Consider the following 23,112-nt stretch of genomic DNA (forward strand, 5'->3'; position numbering starts at 1 on the left):
TATAACCACTAATTTGTAATAAATTTCATATTTTAAATCTTTTTCACACTCATTTGTACATTGATATTTCATTGAAAGTTAAAAAATATATGTGTATTAACTTTAGCGGAGTGGAGCGGTTCGGTTGGCGGATTATAAATTTTAAAGTTTAAACCGCGGTTAGCGGTTAGAGCGGTGCAGATTGATGAGGATCGGTGCGGTTTTAGCGGATTATGTGGTATTTTTCATAGCCCTAGTCCCCACAGACGTACTTCTCGAGCTTGGCGCCGAGGATACCACTCCATGGGGTAGACTGGACGAATGCCCCTTCACTGTGTTGTCCATAATCGAGAGAGGTTTGTGCTTCCCGGTCCAGTCTCTAATATGTGAGTTCCTGAGGCATACCAGGCTAGCTCCAACACAAGTCTCCACCAACACATTCAGAATAATAAACGGTGTAGCCGAGCTAAACAACTGGCTTGGTTTGAACCTTGGGCTAGCCGAGATTCGGCGCTAATACACCCTGGGCCGTACAGGCAACGGGCTTAATTATTATTTAAAGATTAGACCGGGCAAAGAAAAACTCGTGACCGGCACCTCGGATAAAGATATGCACGATGACGACTTTTTCTGGGTTTCAGGAAATTACGAGACGGCTGATGTGCCCGGTTGGTATATCAGCGAGAACTTTGGTTCGATAAGTAAGTCGCGCTCACTGCTCGGTCAAACGACTTTGTTTTATTATTCTGTACTAACTGCTCTTTTCCTTGCAGCTATTGACGCCTTGCAAGCAAACTACTACAACCCAAACGAGGCTGCCATCAGAGTCGCGCTGAGGTATAGCCATCGAGACTGCCATGAACTTCTTGGCTACATACCGAGCTACTGTTACTCGGCTCCCCGCAGAAGTAGAGTCACCGAATTTTTACGGGCGCCATCACCACCGCCTGATCCAACACTACCAGACGTGCCTTTTATCCGGCTAACCGAAGAAAAAGAGATAGCAAAGCGGAGCCGCATCAAGAACCTCATCACCGCCACATCCGCCGAGCTACCGAGCATCCCTTCCCGCACAGCTACTGCCGGTCAAACAAGTGGGGCCGTGGTTACGTTGGCGTCATCTGCCGCGGTGCAGACTAGCAAGGACAGTCGCCGAGCCGGGAAAAGGCCTCGGACCGCCGATCCCACAGCCGAACTCATCGCAGAGCTGAACACTGAGCAGCTCGCGGTCGTATCTGAGCCAACTCCACCTTGGAAGCCTCAGTTGAAGCACCGAGGTAAGGGGATCCCGGCAAACGCTTCAGTCAAAGGCAACAAAGAACACCTCCTAGCCTTCGACCTAAAAAAAGCCCTTCTCCTACCGAGCGACGTGACCGACAGTGACCATGTGCCCGACACTCGGCTCGTGAAGTCCTCGATCAAGTTTATGACCCGGGTAAGAATTTCGCATGCTTTATTCAAATTTTGCAAGTGTTTACACGGTTGGCTTTCTTTATTCAAACTCTCTTTTTGCAGGCCATCCAGAAACAACATCTTGTGATGAAGCAGATTCATAGACTCCGACAGAAGGCGACCGACGTTGCCAGCCAGGTCAAGCACCTTCAAACCGAGCTGGGGCAGTCGAAGGCGTCGTTGGAGATTATAAATACCGATAACTCCAAACTGCTCGGCCAACTCGGAGCCGTTGAGAAGGAAATGGACGCTCTCCAGGCTGAGCTGGATGCGCTAAAGCAATCAATGAAGGATGAAGTGGAGAAGGCAAACAACGAAGGTTTCAAGGAGGCAGACGAAAGCTACACCAAGCAAGTTGAGGCGACCAAGGAAATTTTCTTCAAGTTCGGTTGGAAGGCTGCTTGCGAACAGCTCGGCCAAAGATTTGAAACCGACGTATTTGCCTCTCCTCCCGTTGCCTTTCTGCCAGCCTACATGGTGCCGTATGCTAATGATGTCTTCAGTGCATTGCAAACCGAGGCCGAGGAAGAAGGCGGAAAAAACGCCGAGGAGGATGCCGAGGGAGGAAACCGCCCGAAGGAGGCCGGCCAGGTCGAGTCCAGCGCTCGAGAAACCACAACTACGATCGACTTGGAGGCAGTTGCAACCGGGGATGACTTCGCTGACCTTTCACCTTTAGTTTAGCTTTTTTCTGTCTTTTTTTTCTTTTTTTTGGAATGTAACCGGGCTGTCTATCTCAATTTATGTATTACAATTTACCATCAATGAAAAGTTCTCATTTCGTTAACTGTTGCACTGCTTGTTGTACCATGTTTCATCATCTCGGTAGGAACTTTTGTTCTAAGTAAAACATAAACTCTTTAGCCGGGGTAAATCACCTCGGCTAGAGCCTTTGAGTTGGGCAAATCACCAACTCCTTTCGCCAAAGTGAATCACTTAGGTGAAGTAAATCATCTCGGCTGAAACCTCAGAGTGAGCAAATCATCAACTCGTTTAGCCGGAGTAAATTATCTCGGCTGAAACTCCAGAGTTGAGCAAATCATCAATTCCTTCAGCTGAAGTAAACCATCTCGGCCGGAACTTCAGAGTTGAGCAAATCATCGACTCCTTCAGCCGAAGTAAACCATCTCGGTTGGAACTTCAGAGTTGAGCAAATCATCAACTCATTCAGCCAAAGTAAACTATCTCGGCTAAAACTATAGAGTTGCGCAAATCATCAACTCCTTCAGCCGAAGTCAATCATCTCGGCTGAAGCTGCAGAGTTGAGCAAATCATCAACTCCTTTAGTCGGAGTAAATCACCTCGGCTGAAACTCCAGAGTTGAGTAAATCATCAACTCCTTCAGCCGAAGTAAACCATCTCGGCTGGAACTACAGAGTTGCACAAATTATCAACTCCTTCAGCCGAAGTCAATCATCTCGATTGAAGCTGCAGAGTTGAGCAAATCATCAACTCCTTTAGCCGGAGTAAATCATCTTGGCTGAAACACAAGAGTAGGCCCTGAAAATAACAAACTGATTCAGCAAAGATAATTCACTTCTATTATATTGACAAAAAGAGTGTTACATTATGAAGTGTAGGGAAAACAAATCCTTCCTCAAAAAATTACATAAGAAAGACAAATACTAAAAATATTACAGTTTGCGGTTAGCCGCATTCCACGGCCGGGGTATGCTTTTGCCATCCAAATCCTCTAAATGGTATGCCTCCTTGCCCGCCAAACCAGTTACTTTGTAGGGCCCTTCCCAGTTTGCCCCTAGCTTGCTTTCGCTCGGCACCAGTGTGTTGCCCATGACCTTCCTTAAAACCCAGTCGCCCACTTTAAACGGTCTGGGGTGCACGATTTTGTTGTATTTTCTAGACAATTCTTGTTGGTATGCGGCCACGTGGATCAAAGCTTTTTCTCGGCACTCTTCAGCTAGGTCAAATTCTAGGACGACTGCTTCAAAGTTCATCTCGGGTTCAAAATTTTCACTGTGGATGGTAGGCATGCCGATTTCAAATGGGATGACCGCCTCCATGCCGTATTCCAGGGCAAAAGGAGTCTCTCCGGTGGATTGCCTCGGGGTCGTTCGATATGCCCAAAGGACACTTGGGAGTTCTTCGGCCCATTTTTCTTTGGCTTTCTCAAGTCTTTTCTTCAACCCATCAAGAATGGTCTTGTTTGATGCTTCGGCTTGGCCGTTGGACTGCGGGTAAGCCGGAGTGGAGTTGTAGAATTCGATTTTCAATTCCTCACAAAATCCTCTGAATAAGCGCTCGTCAAATTGGGTGCCATTATTAGAAATCAGAATCTTGGGGACGCCAAACCGCGTTACCACATTCTTCCAGACAAACCGTTTGACGTCTTTCTCCTTGATAGTCGCTAAGGGCTCAGTTTCAACCCATTTGGTGTAGTAATCTGTAGCCGTAATGAAGAACTTCCGGTTGCTTGGTGCCGTTGGGAGTGGTCCCACTATGTCTAGCCCCCACATCGCAAAAGGCCAAGGGCTTGTGAGGGGAAGAAGTTCTCTGGCCGGCTGGTGAATTTGGTGGGCAAACTTCTGACACTTCTCACATTTTCTAACATATTTTTGAGCGTCCGCTTGTATGCATGGCCACCAATATCCTTGCGAGATAGCTCGGTAGGCCAAAGATCTTCCCCCGATGTGACTTCCGTACATGCCTTCATGAATCTCGTACAGGAAAGCTTCCACACTGTTTGGGTGTACACACTTGAGGTAAGGACCGGTGAATGATTCTTGTTATGCGATTTTTGTTGAGCCTTCGTTCACCATCTCGGCTGCCGCGGTGAGATCCATCGGGCATACTTGGTGAATTCCAGGTAAGAACTCAGCAACAAAATCTACCAATGCTTGTGCTTTTATGGCCGTTCAAGGTTAAAACTTGACATCGAATTGTTCCAATTCGATTGCCCACTTCAGAATCCGTCCGGAGAAATCCGCCCGCTCAAACAAGGCTTTTAAGGGAAATTCGGTCAACACGACAATTGTGTGAGCATGAAAGTAGTGCGCCAATTTCCTAGAGGTCATCATCAATGCCAAAACGAGTTTTTCCAGCGGCAAGTACCTCGACTTTGCCGGTAGTAAGGTTTTGCTCACGTAAAAGATAGGGAAAAGCTGGATACCCTATGACCGGACAAGCACCGCACTAACGGCATGCTGAGAAATGGCCAAATATAGGTAGAGTTCTTCGCCAGGCTTGAGTGTCACCAATAATAGAGCAGAAGACAAATACGCCTTGAGCTCGGCCAAAGTCCGGTCACATTTCTCGTCCCATGAAAACTTGGATTTTAAGCCTCGAAAGAAAGGACGACAGCGATCTGATGACCGGCTTATGAATCGGTTAAGCGCAGCGGCCATTCCGGTTAGATGCTGCACATCCTTCACCGAGTTAGGCTGCTTCAATTCTTGTATGGGTTTGATTTGTGTGGGATCCGCCTCGATGCCTCGGTTTGTGACTAGGAAGCCTAGGAATTTCCCGAATCCCACGCCGAAGGTACACTTTGACGCATTCAGGCGTAGCTTGTGCTGTTTGAGAATGGCAAACATCCCAGCTAGGTCGGACAAGTGGTCTGCCTGATGCCTGCTTTTGACCACCATGTCATCGATATAAGCCTTCATCGTCCGGCCTAGCAGAGGAGCGAACATTTTGGTCACCATCCTTTAGAAAGTTGCCCCGGCGTTCTTCAAACCAAAAGGCATGACTCGATAGCAGAAAAGTCCCCGTGGGGTGGTGAAAGAGGCTATCTCGCGGTCGGGGCCATGCATGGTGATTTGATGATAACCGCGATAGGCATCCAAGAAACTGAGCCTGTTATGCCCAGCCGTTAGATCCACCAGCTGGTCTATTCTGGGTAGAGGAAAGCTGTCTTTAGGGCAAGCTCGGTTGACAGTCTTGTAATCAACGCAGACTCGCCACTTCCCATTCTTCTTGGGTACTACGACCGTGTTTGAAACCCACCGAGGGTAGTGCACTTCTTGGATAGCCCGTGCTTCTAACAGGTTCCTTACCTCTTCTGCGACTACCTCTGCATGATGAAGAGCCGATCTCCTTGTTCTTTGAATGATGGGATGTGCATCCGGGAAGACATTGAGTTGGTGACAAATAAAGCTTGGGTCAACGCCGGGCATGTCGTACGGCTTCCAGGCGAAAACTTCGATATTCGCCATCAAGAAATCTACCATCTCGGTCCTTTCTTAGGCGGTCAGGCTTGACCCTAGCAAAAAGAATTTGTTTGGACTTTCGGCGTCGATCTGCACTTCTACCAATTCTTCAACATCCTTGTCATCGACTTTGGCGCCCACGTCTTCAAGGACACCCTGGTCTTCCGGACCTTCAATCATTTGGACGAAGTCTTTGGCAACTCGGCTCCTGTTCACTGCCATGAAGCATTGCTTCGACATGACTTGATTGTCCCAAATTTCCTCGACTTCCCCCAGAGCCGAGGGGAATCTCATGACCTGGTGGTAGGTCGACGCTACAGCCTGCATAGCGTGAAGCCATCCTTTACTGAGGATCAGATTGTATGTAGACGGCACCTTTAATACCCAAAACTCCACCTGCTTGACCACGGATCCGGCTTTGACTGGCAAAATTATCTTTCCCATAGGCCACTCCGGTTGCGAGTTGAAACCAACCAGTGGTGAAGTTGCCGGAGCCAAGTCTGTATCCCGGAGTTTGAGTTGCTTGAACGCATTGTAGTACATAATCTCAATCGAGCTTCCCTGATCAATCAAGATGCGCTTGACATCAAACTCTCTGACGCGGAGGGTGACCACTAGGGCATTGTTGTGTGGCGTTTGAATGCACTCTAGGTCCCTAGTTGAGAAACTAATCACGTCTTTCTCCTCGGTCTTCTCTTTTTTGACCGCGAGCTGGATTGACAAAACTTCCCTCATATGTTCCGTCTTTTTAATCATTCCTCGCAGCTCGCACACACGCGCCGGCTCCACTATGCCGTGGATCACATTGACCACTCCTTGAGGAGGCACCTCTAAGTCATCCAAACCATTCGGATCAGCCGGGGTAGGATGCGCGGCTTTGACGCCCTCATCAATGTAAAGGTCTAAGTGACCGGCGGCGACTAACTCCTCCAAATGTTGCTTCAAAGGTAAATAGTCCTCTGTTTGGTGTCCTTGCTCCCTATGATATGTGCAGCGGTACCGCAGATTGAAGCCATTTTGCTCATCGCCTAACTTAGCAGGAAACCGAATGTAATTCTCGTTAGGGATTTCACTAAGTATACGATAGATTGGAATTTTAAATACTGTAGTGATGCCCGTCTGGGCGTTCAACCTTCTGTTAGTATCAACTGCGTCATCGCAGGGATATTCTGCTCGGTTATTGCGGCGACCTCTACCCCGGTTTCGATGATTTGTTCCACGGGCAGATTCTCCGGCGTGATAATTTGGACGGTTAGTCTCCTATCCGACCGCGTGTACCTTGCCAGCCACCCTTTTGTCTGTTACCACCGGATTTGTCTTCACGGTTGATGTCGCCACATCATCCTCTACGTGGAGGTGCTCATTGATGCACTGCATTAGTTGCCCCATCGACGTCGGCTGGTTCATTGTAAGTGAGTCCCTCAGCCTATGCCCGACTGGGAGACCGCGCTTATATTGGGTGATTGCCAGGTTGATCAGGCAATCTAGGATCTCGTTGAAGGTTTCCTAGTACCTAGAGTTGTATGCCTTGAGGGTGTCACTCGACTCCATCTTGACACTTAGAAGGTGGTCCACTTCCTTTGGCGTTTTGGTGTTGGTTTTGAAACGAGTCACGAATGCTTCCGCCAACTGCTGCCACCTTTCAATGCTCTCTTCCGGGAGTCTCTCAAACCATTTCAAGCCCAGTTTGCCCAAGCTGGATGGGAAAATAAGGCACATAAGAACATCATTACGCCTGTGTCCAGCCATGATCTGCCGGAAGTGGCTTACATGCATGTACAGATTGCTCTTACCGTCATAAAGTGTAAACTTGGGCTAGTGAAAGCCCGCTGGGAGCGGCGTGGTTTCTATTTCAAGGGAGAAGGGGGAGGCGTTCAGCCTCGCCAAGTTGGTGTCCAAAGGAACTGGTACGGTCAAACGAGGCGGCGGCATCATAACCTTCTCACTATGGTGACCTCCGTAAGATAACCGCTGGAACGCCGGCACCCTTTCGACCTCCTGTCGGCTAGCTCACTCCTTTAGGACATCCTTCAAGTCCTCTGAACGGACGGAGTAAGAATATCCCGAAGTGGTCGACGGACGTGAGAGATGGTAGGTACTGTCTTGCGCGCTAGACTTCTCTGCAGGCGTGTCTAGGTCTCCACCCCTATAGCTTCTGGTGATAGAAAGGGAGGGAGTGCGCCGCTGGCTCTAACTGCCTGAACGGCGGGGTTGGGTGCGCTCACTGTGGTCTCCCACTCCAGCAACACCCTTCCCTTTGACCTAGCATTTGAGAGCTTCCATCTCTGCCGCCATTCTCTGGATGACGGCGTCTTGGTCCCTTAACTTGTGCTCTAGACGTCGAGCATGCGATTCTCTTCGCCGCTGGTATCCGTTTCGGCTCCGTGAGCGACCAAAACTTCTGGCGCGCTTATCTCGTGCATCTCTCGGAAGTCCTCTTGGGGAAGTTTCCAGGTCCTCCATGTTCGGAACGGCGGGAGGTCCATCTCTCTGTCTGGTTGACTTCGGAGTAACACCGTCAATGGCAGATAACAGTATTTCATCGTTGTTCGCCATGGAAGGCGATCAGATGAGCTTCGAGGACAAGGTTTTGTCTGCAAAAATCTTCGCACAGACGGCGCCAATTGTACGGGGAGGAAATGTTCGTCGCTGTCCGTACTCTTTTCGTCCAAGCTCCGTGTTTATCCGATCAACCTGAGAACACAACGGCGGTGGGCTACCTGGCGGTGTATTGTCGGAAAACCCCTCTGACGATAAAGTTAGCATATACACACACACACAGAGAGAGAGAGAGAGAGAGAGAGAGAGAGAGAGAGAGAAGCTCAATGAATGTAAGTTTTTCTCACCAAAAATGATTTTCCATCCATAGCATGGGGGGCACAGTCATGCTTATATACTTTCTGCGCCCAACTCTGCACCCATTAGCCTATTGACATGTGGAGTTGCTCTCCCATCTATCAGCACAAATCCAGCTAACACCACCTAATCAAACCGCCAGACAACATTTGAGGGCAGAGGGCAGCCCGGCGGCATCACCTCGGGCTCATATGACCGTGCTACGTAACGAGTCCGAGGGCGCTGCTCGCCGAGATCCATCACAACCGAGCTCAGTAGCATTCCGGCAAGACCGAGTGACAGATAGGTTAAGCTGGTACTCAGAAAACCTTCCCCATCGAGCTAAACGTGCTCCCACGAAACCCGAGTTAGCAGACGATCATCTCGGCCAAGCTAGCTCTGCCCAAACATGGGACCTAGACCTCGGCCGAGCAAGACCAACTTCGGGGAAGCCCGAGTTAGCTCGGCCTAAACACGGGACCTGAGCCTCGATCGAGCAAAACCAACTCTAGACAGGCCCAAGTTAGCTCGGCCCAAGCATGCTCGGCCCTCTTTCTGTCCGGCTTCTACCATGGCCCAAAGTCAGATTATAAATCTCCCTCTCACAAAGATACACCAGTTTCAAGACGACACGCATGACCGTTACTTCCTCATTTCTCTTTCTCTTTCTCTTTCTCTTTCATTTTCATTTTCCATTGCATAATCATAGATCAATATTACATAATTGTTTTAGGTCACCGTGCACATTATAAGATATTGTTCATCTTTATTATTTTTTAATAAAGAATTCAAAATAATAATAATACAAAATGATGATAAAAGATCAATGATATATAATATTTTTTCATAATCATATATTAATTATAACACGCATACTCTTAAATTATGGCCGACCAAAATGGACTTTAAAGTCGATTTTTCTTTATTCAATTGGGTTTTGATGTGTGATATTTTATTTGAAGCCACTAAAGCTTTCTAAGATTATGAAATGACTGTTATAGGGTCTTGTTTGGAAACTAAATATTTTAGATAAAAAATTAAAAAAATTAGTAGAAGTTGTTGTATCATTCTTTTTATTTTTTTGTATATTTTTTTTATAAAAAGTTAAAAAATTATTAAAATAATCTGTTCTCAAATCAGACCTAACTGTCAAAAAAATACTATAATATAAAGTGTTTTTTGAAGTAAAATTGTCATCCCATTTCCATATTTTTCTATGATAGTGAAATGGATTTTTTTATTATTTTGTTTTTGATATGACATCCAAATGTACCATGGCCATTCGATAAAGAGCCATGACGAAGATTTGGCCGTTGATTGTTAAAGCATAAAATTGATTCCAAAATCCAAAATGATTTTAGGGTTAGGAGCAAAAATATTAAACCAAAACTCAACTGTATAACTGATTTATGGGTTCGTTTGCAAGTTTGGTGTAATTTTCTTCAAGTCAAAAATTAATAATCAAAAAATAAAAAATAAAAAAATTAATTTTTAAATAATCAAAATTTTAACTTAAGTCTATTTCTGCATAACTTGAAATTGTACACAAATTTATATATATAACAATGTTAATAACTGTACATACATGGGCCAACGTTTATTGAACAAAAACTTGCTGCCAAGTTAACAAAACTTGCCGATAATAGACATTCAACTCGTGTAACACAAATGATTTATTTTTATTTATTTATTTATTTATTTTGGTGTATGATTTTTATAATTTATACTGTAGACACTACATAAGAAAAGCATAAATGAACAGTTTTAAATCGTAGGGTAAGAGAATAAAATAAATCATATTTTTCACTCTATTTGATTTTGTTTTATGTTTTTTATTTTAAAAAGTAGAAATTAATTATATAAAAATAAATTTTTATTTGTAAAAAAATTAATAAATAACGAGAATACGAAAATGTATTGAATTTTTATATTTTTGGTATTTAATAAATTTTTTAAAGATTTTTTTTTAAATATTATACTTTTAAGTGTATTTATTTTAAGTGTATCTAAAAATTAAAAAAATTACTTAAAATATTAAAAAATATTAAGTGAAAAAAAAAATGAAAAACAAAATACTAAGGTTGCGTTTGGTAGAGTTTTAGAATTAAGATTTGAGAATAGAGTTATATTTTGAGTTTGTGAGTTTTGGAATTATGATTTGAGTGTGGAAAATTTGTTTGATTATCAAATTTAAAAACAGTTTGAATTGAATGATGTGACATATAATATTGAAAAGTTGATGTTTTGAAAGTGTTTTGAAAAGTAGGTGTAAAATTAATTTTTTAAAGTTATAACCAAACAACACACTCAAACTACTGGATAAAATTAAATTTCAAAAGTTCTGCCAAATAGAGTCTAAAGTTTTCTAAAAAATAGATTGAGAATTCTGAAACCAAACAAAACATTTTCTTGGCAGTTGAACTCCCCCGCATGGTGCAAATCTATTACTGTGCCTGGTATAACTTGGTATAACTTTTTATGTCTCAGAGTCCCACTAAAAAATATTTATTTGTAGTGTAATTATTTTATAATTATTGCACTAAAAAATAATTTTATTTGTAATGTAATTATTTTGTGATTATCTTATTTATTTAGCTATTTGTCATTTTATTCATTAAATTTTTTAAAAAAAACCAACCCAAATAAAAAAGGAAAAATTACTTGTCAGACAATTTTTCAAAAATAAATTATAAAGGGATAAAAAAGTTTATAATTTCACTTTTTTTGATATTTGTAAAATATATCATTAAAATTTTTTTTAAAACAAATTTTACCAATAAAAAATGTCATTGACAGTGTCGGGAATAAAAAGATTTCACGCAGCTATTTAAAGCAGCTTTTTTTTTTTTTTTTTATTTTGAAAAATATTTTAAATAATATTATATATATCAATTAATATATTAATAGATGATGTGATATAATTTTAAAAATTAAAAATATTTATAAATTATATAATAAATAAAGTGAATAATAATAATATAATATTAATTAATATATTAATATATACATTAACTAGTATAGGTAAGCATCACCTACCGAAGCGCGCAAAACACGTGAAGCATACAAAGCTTTTTGAGCCGATTCATAGATTTGTACTTATCTGCGCAACAAACGTGATGCGATTTGTTTTTTTTGGTAATCATAAGTGGGATCCAATGTCACTTCACTTTGCAAAATATTTAAAAATGTTAGAGATTGAAAATATATGTATGCATTAAATATTTTATACAATACTTACATTTGTAGTAATTAATTTGATTTTTTTTTAAAATAGTGAGCTTAACTCAATCTTTTGTGATATGAATCTCACATTTATATTAATATTGTATAAATTTTTTGATAATTTTTTTATTAAATCTCTAACATTATTCGTAAATATTCCATCATAATATTGATTGATCTCATTTTAATGTGTCTAATCACTCTTTTTTGCATTGGTGAGAAAATTTTCCGTGTTCGAATTTTGGCTAGGAATTTGAAACAAAATTTAACACGCAATGTATAAGATTAGTACTTATCCTATTAAAGCATTTCTAATGATTTGTCATTGGAATTGTCAAAGCTATAAGCGGTGTTTGGGAATCGTGGCTACAGGCCATTTTAACCTCAAATATAAAAAAAGCTTTTTAGCCACGCTAACCTATTGATTTTAAAAAAAAAAGAAAAAAAAGAAAAGGTAGTGGTTGTCATGCACGGACAACCTACACAATGTAGGCTCAGGCTGCTAATGTCATCCCACAGGCAGTTAAATTACCATTTTGCCCCTGCAGATCAATTTTGAAAAAAATAAGATTAGGGACAAATTTGTTATTGCAACCTCAAATATCATTTCAAACACATTTTTCAATACAACAACCAAACCAAAAATTTAATCCAATTTTTCAAACATAAAAACTAAAATAGCCTACTAAAAAAAGTCTCTAAAATAGCTACTTCCCAAATACCCACATAATATAGTAGCTTTGAGGAAAAATGAGTTCTCAAATAGTGAGATATAATAGCTGTCAAAATTGGCAAATACCAAAGCACGTGCCAAGTCTGACACAAACTTTGGCAAATGCCAAAGCTGCCAGCTCACTCAAAACTAACTAATTTCCTTCATTCTCTCCTTCCATCTTTCCCTCCCTTCCTTTCTCATCCTTTTCTACAAAAAAACTCAAAAAAAAAAAGATCAACAAATTTTTTTATTTATTTATTTATATATATTTGTACAACAACATTCAAGTAGCAACAACAACAACAACAACAACAATAAATACATTTGAGTAATTTCAAATAATTTTGAAGCAATTTCAAACAATTTCAAACAATTTCCAATTATTCTCAACAAATCCAAGCAATCCAAGTAACAAATCCAAGCAATCCAAGTAATCTCAACAAATCTCAAACCCACAAAGATTCAGATGGTCCAATTTGAAGAAGTTCACAAGAATGGTTAAAAAAGAGAAGAGATTCACCGAGAAGTGCCTCATCATCGCGATCTTGGATAGAGCTGAGATCGGAAGGGAAGTGTAAGTCATCGACGGTGAGAGCAGAGGCAGCATTTGCCCCTGCGATTGCTGTTGTTGAAATCAAGGAATGAGTCGGCGACAAACACAGATGATCATCTATTTCTCTGATCTTTACTAATCTGAACACAGAGAAGATGATCATCGATTTCTCTCTCTTTCTCTCTCTGATCTTTACTGATCTGAATATTCCGGAGTCAGGATGGAGATATATATATATATATATAAAGAAGGAGGCGACTAGTGATCGATGATCTGTGATGAAGGTAGGAAAGAGAGAGAGAAAGGTTTAAGGGATGAAGAGAAAGAGGGTTGGAGATGATGAAGATTCATCAAAAGAGGGTTTAGAGATGAGAGAAAGGCGGTGAAAGTGAGGATTATAGAGAGATAGATAAAGAGACAGCCGAATTGGGACGTGGAAGAGAGAGAGAAAGAGAGAGAGAGAGACTCTAGAAGTTGATCTTAACCGTTGGATTATATAAAGATCCAACAGTGAGGGTAGAGAGGCAGCCAAATTACAATGTCATTTATTTTTAAGGAAAATACTATGGACCCTAAGTAATGTATTAAATTTTCTACCAAACCTCTCACATAGGTGCAGGACCCACATAATAACATTCATGTGAGAGGTTTGGTGAAAAATTTGGTAAATTATTTGGGATCCCTAGCGTCACTTTATTTTTAATGTAATTTTTAGTCTATATTTGCAATGTCATTTTTATGTTCCAATGTAATTTTGAGTATCTAAATTTATTTTTTCAATTTTTCAATTTCTTTTTCATTTTTTATATTTGTCTAGTCGAGTATAATATAAATATATAATTGTTTTTTTACAAATAGATAAAAAAAAAGGTCACAAAAGACAAAATAAACAAAAAAAAATCACTAAAAAATCTATATCAAAACAATACCTATAAATTTGGAGGGAAAGTTAATTGAGATTTGCTAAAATAGTATGTGTACCATTGAACACCATTGCTATAATTTGGCAAATTGAGCATCTCCAATGGTTGATGCTATAATATCATTGCTATTGCTATAATTTGGCAATGAATAGTGTTATTTTGCCAAATTATAGCAATGGTACTCCAATGGTCACTTGCTATTTTGGTAATTCTCAACCAACTTTCCCTCCTAGTTTGTAGATGTTGTTTGGATATAGGTTTTTTTGTGATTTTATTTTTGTTTATTTTTTTGTCTTTTATGACCTTTTTTTTAACTATTTGTAAAAAAAAATTATATATTTATATTATTCCCGACTAGACAAATATAAAAAATGAAAAAAAATTGAAAAATTAGAAAAAAAAATTAAATATAATTCAATTTGAAAAATTAAATAGAAAAATTACTTGATTTTTTACTGTTTCAATTCTGTTTTTTCAACTGAATTTGGAGCCACAAATATGTTCATATTTGCTGATGTGACATGTTTGGCAGTTGCTATTTTACTTGTCAAATTTGAGAACAGATATGACATATGCCATCTTTGGCAAGTAAAATAGCAAATCATTGGAGACCCACTTTTTATCACTATTGCTAAATTATAGATTTGGCAAGTGTTTTGAGAGCTCCATTGGAGATGCTCTTACTACTATTAATTGTCAAATTATAGCAATAACAACGATATTATAGCAACAACCATTGGAGATGCTCTTATTCCTATTCCCTCTCTCAATTAAAATTCTAGAATATTTAAATACTCAACCAACAAAATTTTGCAAGCCCGGTCGTCCAGCTGGTCGTTCGATTGTCCTTATGTCCTGCAATTATATAGATAATAACTAATAATAAAATTATTTATTTATGATGCCAACATTACCCCCTGCAACTCTTTCGGAATGAGAAATCTTGAATTCATGAAGAGTTATACATCAATTTAGACCATATTTGGCAATTAATTAATGTATTCGATGGGAGACATACATTCGAAGGTTCTTTTAACATGATTCAATTTTGTTAAAAAAAACCCCAAAACCTTGCTCCGAAGGTGTTCACGGCATATTTTAGAGGTTTTAAAAGAACAATGCTTAAACATAATTGTTTTATTAGCCATTTCACCAAAATTAAATTTTTGATGCAACCCACAAATCCAACATAGGTTTTGAACATCGAAAGTTATGGCATAATATAACATTGAAAATTCAAATGCTTTGACATTTTTAACAATGTCAAATATTTTAAATCCATCAACAGTGGGTTGATCATCATCTTTAATCACGTTTGGTCTAAGAACACGTTCTTTGGCCAAATAGCTTTCATCATTCATTAACAAATATGGTTTTTTTTTTTTTTTTTTTTTTATTTAGCCATTAATGGCTTATAAAAATCCTCCATAAACGTGATATTTCCATGGCTTGACTTTCTAAGAATGAGCTTTTTAACCCCCGAGCCTTATATGGAGTATCGTTTCTAACCATGTTTGGCTCAACAACAGGCATTTTAACCATGTTATTTTCATAAGTTGGCTATTTAAAAATGAGTTTTTTTAACCCTTGAGCCATTGATGAAATCAACTATTTCCTTTTGCCATTTTCAACAATGAAAGAATTCTAAAAAAATTCACCAATTCTGCCTATTAAAGCCTCGGTTAAAGAATTGGTAGTGAGAGTTGACAACTCATCATTCCATTGGCGAACTTCCTTATCAAGTTCATGAATTTCTTCAATTAAATCACATCTTTTATCTTCTACCAAATAATATTGTAATGGATGGAAATTTGTTTCATCAAGAAAATTGATCTCTTCTTGAAGATCCAGAATTTTTCGTTTATGCCAAAAGATTTCATCTAAGCTATTTGGAATGGATGAATCCAATTCATTTTTCATTTCTTACACTTGACGTCTCACTGGGCGTGCCAAAAAATTGTTGGCTTATTTTTCCTATGAAATAAAATACCATAAATGCAAGCGTGCCAACAAGGATTGAAAAATCCTTACAGATTAAATTCAAGCCAATTATCACGCGATTGTGTTGACAGTTCTTTTGCCTCAATGAAAAGAACTCAAAATTTCCAAATGTAGAGAAAAGAAAAATTAAAAGAAGAAGGAGAGAGAGAGAGAGAGAGAAATATGATTGAGTGAACAATCAGGGTGATTGAGTGAACAATCAAAGTAACAATTAATTACCTCTACTCTTATACTTTGAAAAGGAAGTGCATAAAATTACCTCCACTCCTATGCTTCGAAAAGGAAGTGTTGAAAATAAAGTGCAGGAAATATAAATGATAAGAAAAAATAGAAATCAATTGTCTTTGATTTGAGTTGGATCCCCTCTACAATGTAGCCATAAATGGCTACTTATAAGCAAACATTTGTAAGAAAAAACTACCTAATAACTACCATATCATTCCATCTTCCACACTTCACACTCCATGATCTTCCACTTTATCTCTATATCTCCTTAACTTCCTTTAACCTCTAATTCATACTCCATGTTCTCTATTATGTCCTCCATCATCTTTTCACATGTGTTTAGTAATTCATAACTTCTTATAACCTCCAAATGAGTATGAGAGTGCCATATATTCTGCAATTATATAGATAATAACTAATAATAAAATTATTTATTTATGGTGCCAACAAATATATTATATGGTATACAAGATTTGACCATATTTTATGTAGGTGAAGTGTGATGATATTGAAGAGTGGCATTTTTATCATTGTTTTGTGACACTGTGACCATTTCATCTAGCATACTTCCAATGAACACTATAAAAAAATACTATTTTTATGAATATTTTGTTTTAAAACGAAAAGCTTTTACATTAAGCCATATTATTTTATATAAAAATTGTGTATAAAGTTTTTGATTAGATATTTTTATTTCCCATAAAATATAAAACAATAATGTTATGTAGCTCGAATCGACCCTTCCCCGAATCCCCCCGAATCCCCCGAAATCAAAATGACATCGTTTCGTCGTTTTGATTTTTTTTTTTTTTCAGAAGAAGAAAATCAAAAAAGAAGAAGAAGAGAAGAGAGAGAGAGACCGAGACCAACATCAACCATTCATCTTCATCATCAACATCATCATCAGATCCAAAAAAAAAAACACATCTAGAAAAAAAAAAAAAAAATTTCAACCATTCATCTTCATCAACATCACCATCATCAACATTTTTATTTTTTTCCCTTCATTTCAGATTCAGAAAAAAAAAAAAAAAAAAAATTGGGGCTGGGTTGCAGTAGTCTCGACCCTCGATCGGCGGAGGCGGCGGCGGCGATCAGCGACGGCCTTGACCCTCTATCGGTGACGGCCTCGACCCTCTCTCTCTCTCAATTCTCTCTTCCCCTCTCTTCTCTTTCTCCCTTTCTCTTTCTCTTTCTCTCCCTCTCCCTCTCCCTCTCCCTCTCCCTCTTCCTTTCTGCGTTTCAGACATAAAGGAGGGAAGAAAAAAGAAAAAAAAAAAGGAAACTGCCCAAAACGACCGTTTTGGGCAGTCGGGGAAGAAAAATTCGGGGGAAAACTCATTTTCAAATATAAAATATAAAATGATGTCATTGTTTTGTCATCAAACTAATAGTGCACACAAGAACTCTCAATTCATTTGGGCGAAATTTCATCCCACGAATAGTTATACCTATCAAAATATCCATGGGCAAATTGTCTACCGACTTTTGGTACAATTTATTTTAAATTTTTTAGCTTACTTTTTTAAAAAATAATGATAAAAAAAAAAAAATTGTATATAAATATATAAATTTTATTAAAAAAATGATATGTCTTTAATTATTATTTTAAAACAAAAGACTCTTAAAATTATTTATTTTTTTTAAAAATGATACTATTATATCATTTTGTCAAAACATTTTGTATAAGTATCATTTTCTATTTTAAATGTTTAAGTAATTGTTGTTTAAAAATTTTTAATTTTTCCGTGTATTTAATTTTAGAGAACCTACAAAATAAATAAATAAATAATCTCAATATTTGATTCTTGTAATATGTTTTAAAGGAATTTTGGATCATATAACACCTCAAAATATTTAGGATAAGTTATACTGACTTGATATTTGAAAAAGATACAAGTCCTGCAATTTTAACATAATTATACAAAATTTTCATTTTTGCAACGTTAAAGAGAAAATTAATGCCGCTAAAAAAAAAAAAAAAGGGACTAAAATTAATGTAGATAATATGAAAACAAAAAGGTATGGAAAGTAAAATATACATTTTAATATAAAAAAAATGATAATATTAATTTTTCATTCATACAATTAACAAAATTCTAATTAAAATGAGTTAAAACTATAAAATTGTCGAGTGTAATTATGTGAAACTTTAACATAGAACGATCAAAAAAACTATACAAATACAATTCAAAGACCAAACCAATAACACAGAGAGAGATGGAGGAGATGAAGGGGCAGCCATGGCCTATTACACGAACTTATTGGGCGAGCAGCAGTTTCAAGCATGGAACTTGTACAAACAATTAGATAGCGATGAAGATAGAACAGTGAGAGTCCAAGACTAGTCAGACTTTCTCAAAGACCAAGGTCACGCGAAAAAAGTACCTCCCAACTTGTTCATGAACTTGTTTTCGATGCTGAACAAGAATGGTGATGGGACTCTTGATTTTGAGAATTAATGTTGTACTACATGATTGAAGGAAGAGGGATATGGTGCTATGATGGGTGTGGTGTTAGAGTCTGAATTCCCTCCTTGCAATTCCTCCTTGCAATCCTCCTTTTGCACATCCAACGGCCATAAAAAAAGAAAAAGAAATTGAAATTTCACTTTCCCGCCCAAAACAAAACACAGCCTATACACACAAAATTTCGTTTGGAATCACAAGCACAAAAACACATACTCATTCCTTCTTCTCCATCGAACCCACCCTCACCGGCGACCCAATACCGGTGGCGATCTAGTCTTGATGCTGTTGCAGATCCGATGACGGTGAAACATTCTCGACGCTGTTACGCTCTGTCTCTGTAATTGAATTGCATTTTGGCAAACCAGAGCTGTCATGCTCTTCTCCTCCACCTCACTGGCAGACCCTCGTTACAGCGACCTACTCCCCAAACCAAATCCATTGCTTTGCCCTCATTTTGTCTTCTCTCACTTCGCAAACCAGAGGTTAGTCTTCATTGTCTCTGTCTCTGTAATTGAACTGCCTTTTGTTTGTTCGTTTGGAATTTTTTTGTGACTGTAATAACAATTATCTTGCAATCTATAATAATTGTTAATTCAAAGTCATTGGAATTACAGTTATAGGCTTTAATTCAAAACTGACTTCTATTTGACTGTAATAACAATTGTTCTTTGGATTTTTTTTGTGACTGTAATAACAATTGTTCTTTCAATGTAAGCAAACTTTGTGGCAGAGCATGTGAGCAAACTTTGTGCCAGAGCATGTGAGCAAACTGTAATAACAATTTTGTTTTTTTCTTTAAGAACACCATATCTATTTTGTTGGGTATTTCTAGTTCCTCTTGTTGAGAAAATTGGAAACCTCCATCCTCAGAGCATGTTTCACAGATCATGAATGACAATTGATAAGGGTTCAATTTTAGTCTGTTGTTGTGACCAATTGAGCTATCAGTTTGACATTCATTTCAACTTTTAGGTATATGCTATATTCTAGAATTGGCCACTAATCTACTTTCAACTTGATGTAGACAAAATTCATTGATAATTATAGAATGACTTTGTTAGATTATCTTATTAATTATGCTAACACACACTTTCATGTGCATCCATAATTGAATTATGCCAATGCATTATTCTGCATATTAAAGATAGTTAATGCAAATGATTTCAGAAATTGAAAAGATAATTTTTAAACTTGCCAAACCCTGTGTATTTATTATTTGATCTTAATTGGGTGTCACTCTTTAGTTCTCATTTCTTGTTTCTTTATCCAAGTGTGACAGTGAGTTCTTTGATCATAGTACAGATATTGTGTTTTTTTATGTAGCTAAGATTTTATTTAAATGGGTTTTTAGTTGCATTTTCATATAGATATGGAACTTGAGAATGATTGTGCTTGGAAGCCAAAACAGGGAATGACATTCGATTCTGAACAATGTGTATATGATTTTTATAATACATATGGAGGAAGAATGGGGTTTAGCATAAGAAGGGATTTTTGCAGGAAGAACAAGTTCACTAACCAACTTATTTGTAGACTTTTGGTTTGCAACAATGAGGGATTTTGGAACGTTGACAAACGAGACCCATTGGCAAAAAACCCTAGAGCTGAAACTAGGACTGGTTGTGAGGCTCGACTTTATGTTAAATTAGATGAGGGTACTGGAAAATTTGTTGTGACTGATTTAAAAGAAAAACACAACCATGATCTTGTATCACCCGAGTGTGCCTACATGGTGCCGCCACAAAGAAAGATATCGACTACCCAAGCAATTGAGTTACAGTTGGCGGTACAGTCTGGTCTTTGTTTAGGCCAGTCTTTTGAACTCATGGGTAGGGAAGCTGGTGGGAGGCAATGTCTTGGGTTTACAAAATTAGATCAAAAAACTTATTTGAGAACCAAAAGACAACAAAGTTTAGCATATGGGGAAGTAGGCAATGTGTTGCAATACTTTAAGTTAGATAATGAGGAGCAAATAACGAATATGTTTTGGGTCGATGCACAAATGATCATGGATTATGCCTAATTTGGTGATGTTGTCACATTTGATACGACTTACAAGTTAAACAAAGAACATAGACCCTTTGTATCTTTTGTGGGATTCAACCACCATAAGGAAACAATTATATTTGGTGCAGCCTTGTTGTATGATGAGACCGCTGAATTGTTTGTATGGTTGTTTCAAAATTTTCTAGAGGCTATGTCCAAAAAGGCACAAAAAACTTTGTTCAATGATCAAGATGCTGCAATGGCTAAAGCCATACCCATCGTTATGCTTGGCACAAGTCACCGATTATGTACTTGGCATTTGATGCAAAATGCATTAAAACATGTTATTTGTATGTTCCAAGATAAGAGGGTAAAGGGTGTACTAAATAAATTCTTCTTTGACATTGAAGATGCAAATCAATGGAAGTTAGAGTGGGCAGAAATGCTTGATAAATATGATGCGCATGAAAACCGTTGGTTGAAATTGACTTTTGCGGTGAAAGCAAAATGGGGCTGGCCATATGTTAGATCAACATGTGCTACGAGAATGAGTACTACACAACTTAGTGAATCTTTTAATGCTTTTTTGAAAGATTACATTCGTTTTGATTTTAACTTAAATGAATTCTTCATGCATTTCAATAAGGTACTTTACGAGAAGCGATACAAGGAGTTAGAAGCAGGATATGCTTTGTGCCAAAGGTTGTCAAAAGTGAAAACAACAATAAGAATGTTAATTCAAATGGGTAATGTGTACACAAAAAAGATTTTTGAGGAATTTCAAAATGAGTACTTTCGATCCATTGAATCAGACATAGAATCAATTGAATATGGTGAGGCTAGTACCATTTACACAGTTGTTGATGTTGGTAACAAACATACAAGGAAAGTGAAAATGGAGAGGGATGGCTCTTTGGGTTATAATTGTACAAAGTTTGAAATGAAGGGAATCTTGTGTTGTCACTCATTAAAGGTTATTAGAGACATATTGAAGATGAAAGAGGTTTCTCCACAATATATTCTAAGGAGGTGGACCAAACAAACAAGAGCCGAAACTGTGAAGGACATTAAGGGGAATGACATTCAAGTAGATATGAAATTCCAACAAGTCTCGCGGTATAAGACATTGATGATCGCATTTAGAGCACTAGCAAGTAAAGTTGTTGAAATTGAAGAAACTTATGATTTTTGTATTGCACACCTTGCTACATTATGTGCAAATGTTGAACGCAAGTTAAGTGCTTATTTTGGTGTTAGAAATGAAGTAAGTAATGATGATGACACCCAAAGCTTTGAAGTGGATTGTGAAGATGTGAATCATGTTGTGCAACCAAAAGGATTGAAAAAAAATGTGGCAACTAGAAAGGGCAAAGGAGGGTAAAAGGTGGATTCGAAGCAACATTGGTAGCGAACTCCAAAAAAAAATCCCGTGCTAACAGCTTGGCTTCATCAAAATCTATTGCAAGTCCAACAGTTAGTCCAACAGTTACACCTTCTCCATTATCTGTTGGAAGAGATATCTATGTTCATCAATATGTTCCTCCTCTTCAAACTCTTCCTCTCCTTCATCCTCTTCCTCCATCTTCGGCCATGGGTAGTAATTTTATTTTTTCGCCATTGACGTATCCCACATATCATGTAAGTGTTACTTTAACATTGTATTTTTTGTGTGTATTTTTTTGCGAAGCCTAATATATGACATTGTTGTAGGCGAACAATTTGCAGGAGATGTATGTAGTGCCAAATTCTTTGCCAAATTCAATGCCTCAATGGTATTCTGCTCAACCAACATTCCAGTCACTACTTCAAGGTTCATGTGGATATGACATTGTGTTTCGATATTCTCAAGAATCAAATAGTCCAATGTATAGTCAGGTTCGTCCTTGTTGTCTTTTTAATTTTTTGTTGTTGAAAATTCTAGCTTTTTAGTTACTGAAAATTCTGTGATAGCATGTATTTACTTGCTGAAAATTCTGTCTTTTTCCCTTTTAGGCTATTGACAAGCAGAAACAAAAGCAAACTGATGCTGAAATTGGCCTGGAAAGTGAAGTCATAGCAGCTATAATTGTGAAGCAAACTGCTGCTGGAAAGTGATGTTGCTGGTATGAAGCAAACTGCTGGAAAGCAAACTGTGGAGCAATGTGTGTTCAAATGTTAATGGGTTGTATGTGTTTTCAAAGCAAACTGTGAAGCAATGTGTGAAGCAAACTGCTTATATGTGTTCAAATGGAGCAATGTGTTAATTTAGATGGACCAATGTGTTAATTTAGATGGGCCAATGTGAGCAAACTTCACTTGATGTTAATTCACACTTGATGTTAATTTACACAGTTTTTTCATTTAGTAGAAAAATTATCCCATCTGTTGTGCTGCTATCCATTTTTTGATTCTGTTGGAACTGTATTTAACTTGTATTGGTGTGCATGTTTGTATTGCTGAAATTGTGTTGGTGTCCATGTTTGTATTGGTCCTGGCATGCTAGTCCTGGTTCTGTTGTTCTGCTGATCACTTATCTATTCTGCTGGTGGTATACTGGTTTTGCTGTTATCTGGTTCTGGTATGCTAGATCTGCTGCTAGAACTAT

At 38.2% G+C, this 23,112-nt stretch overlaps 2 protein-coding genes across 2 annotated transcripts; both read left to right on the plus strand.

The window, feature by feature from the left end:
• Positions 1-19,911: 19,911 nt before the first annotated feature.
• Positions 19,912-20,565, plus strand: LOC145806330 (protein FAR1-RELATED SEQUENCE 5-like). The gene has a single exon (XM_082902971.1). It carries the CDS (start codon positions 19,912-19,914, stop codon positions 20,563-20,565), a length of 654 nt encoding a protein of 217 aa, XP_082759097.1.
• A 174-nt stretch (positions 20,566-20,739) lies between these two features.
• LOC114311149 (protein FAR1-RELATED SEQUENCE 5-like) lies at positions 20,740-22,622 on the plus strand. The gene is made up of 3 exons (XM_028257213.2): positions 20,740-21,792; positions 22,239-22,403; positions 22,521-22,622. The coding sequence occupies exons 1-3, from the start codon at positions 20,740-20,742 to the stop codon at positions 22,620-22,622; spliced, it is 1,320 nt and encodes a 439-aa protein (XP_028113014.2).
• The last annotated feature ends 490 nt before the right edge of the window (positions 22,623-23,112 follow it).

The sequence above is a fragment of the Camellia sinensis genome, chromosome 13 (genome assembly GCF_055761805.1).
Source record: "Camellia sinensis isolate YWXY chromosome 13, ASM5576180v1, whole genome shotgun sequence".
NCBI lineage: Eukaryota > Viridiplantae > Streptophyta > Magnoliopsida > Ericales > Theaceae > Camellia > Camellia sinensis.

What these genes read in the sequence shown, in the direction of transcription:
- LOC145806330 (XM_082902971.1), top strand. Translation starts at nt 19,912, where the DNA reads ATGGAACTTGAGAATGATTGTGCTTGGAAGCCAAAACAGGGAATGACA.
- LOC114311149 (XM_028257213.2), top strand. Translation starts at nt 20,740, where the DNA reads ATGTCCAAAAAGGCACAAAAAACTTTGTTCAATGATCAAGATGCTGCA. An exon ending in ATTTTGGTGTTAGAAATGAA is followed by an intron (nt 21,793 to 22,238) that starts GTAAGTAATGAT and finishes ACATTGTTGTAG; the next exon opens with GCGAACAATTTGCAGGAGAT. An exon ending in ATAGTCCAATGTATAGTCAG is followed by an intron (nt 22,404 to 22,520) that starts GTTCGTCCTTGT and finishes TTTCCCTTTTAG; the next exon opens with GCTATTGACAAGCAGAAACA.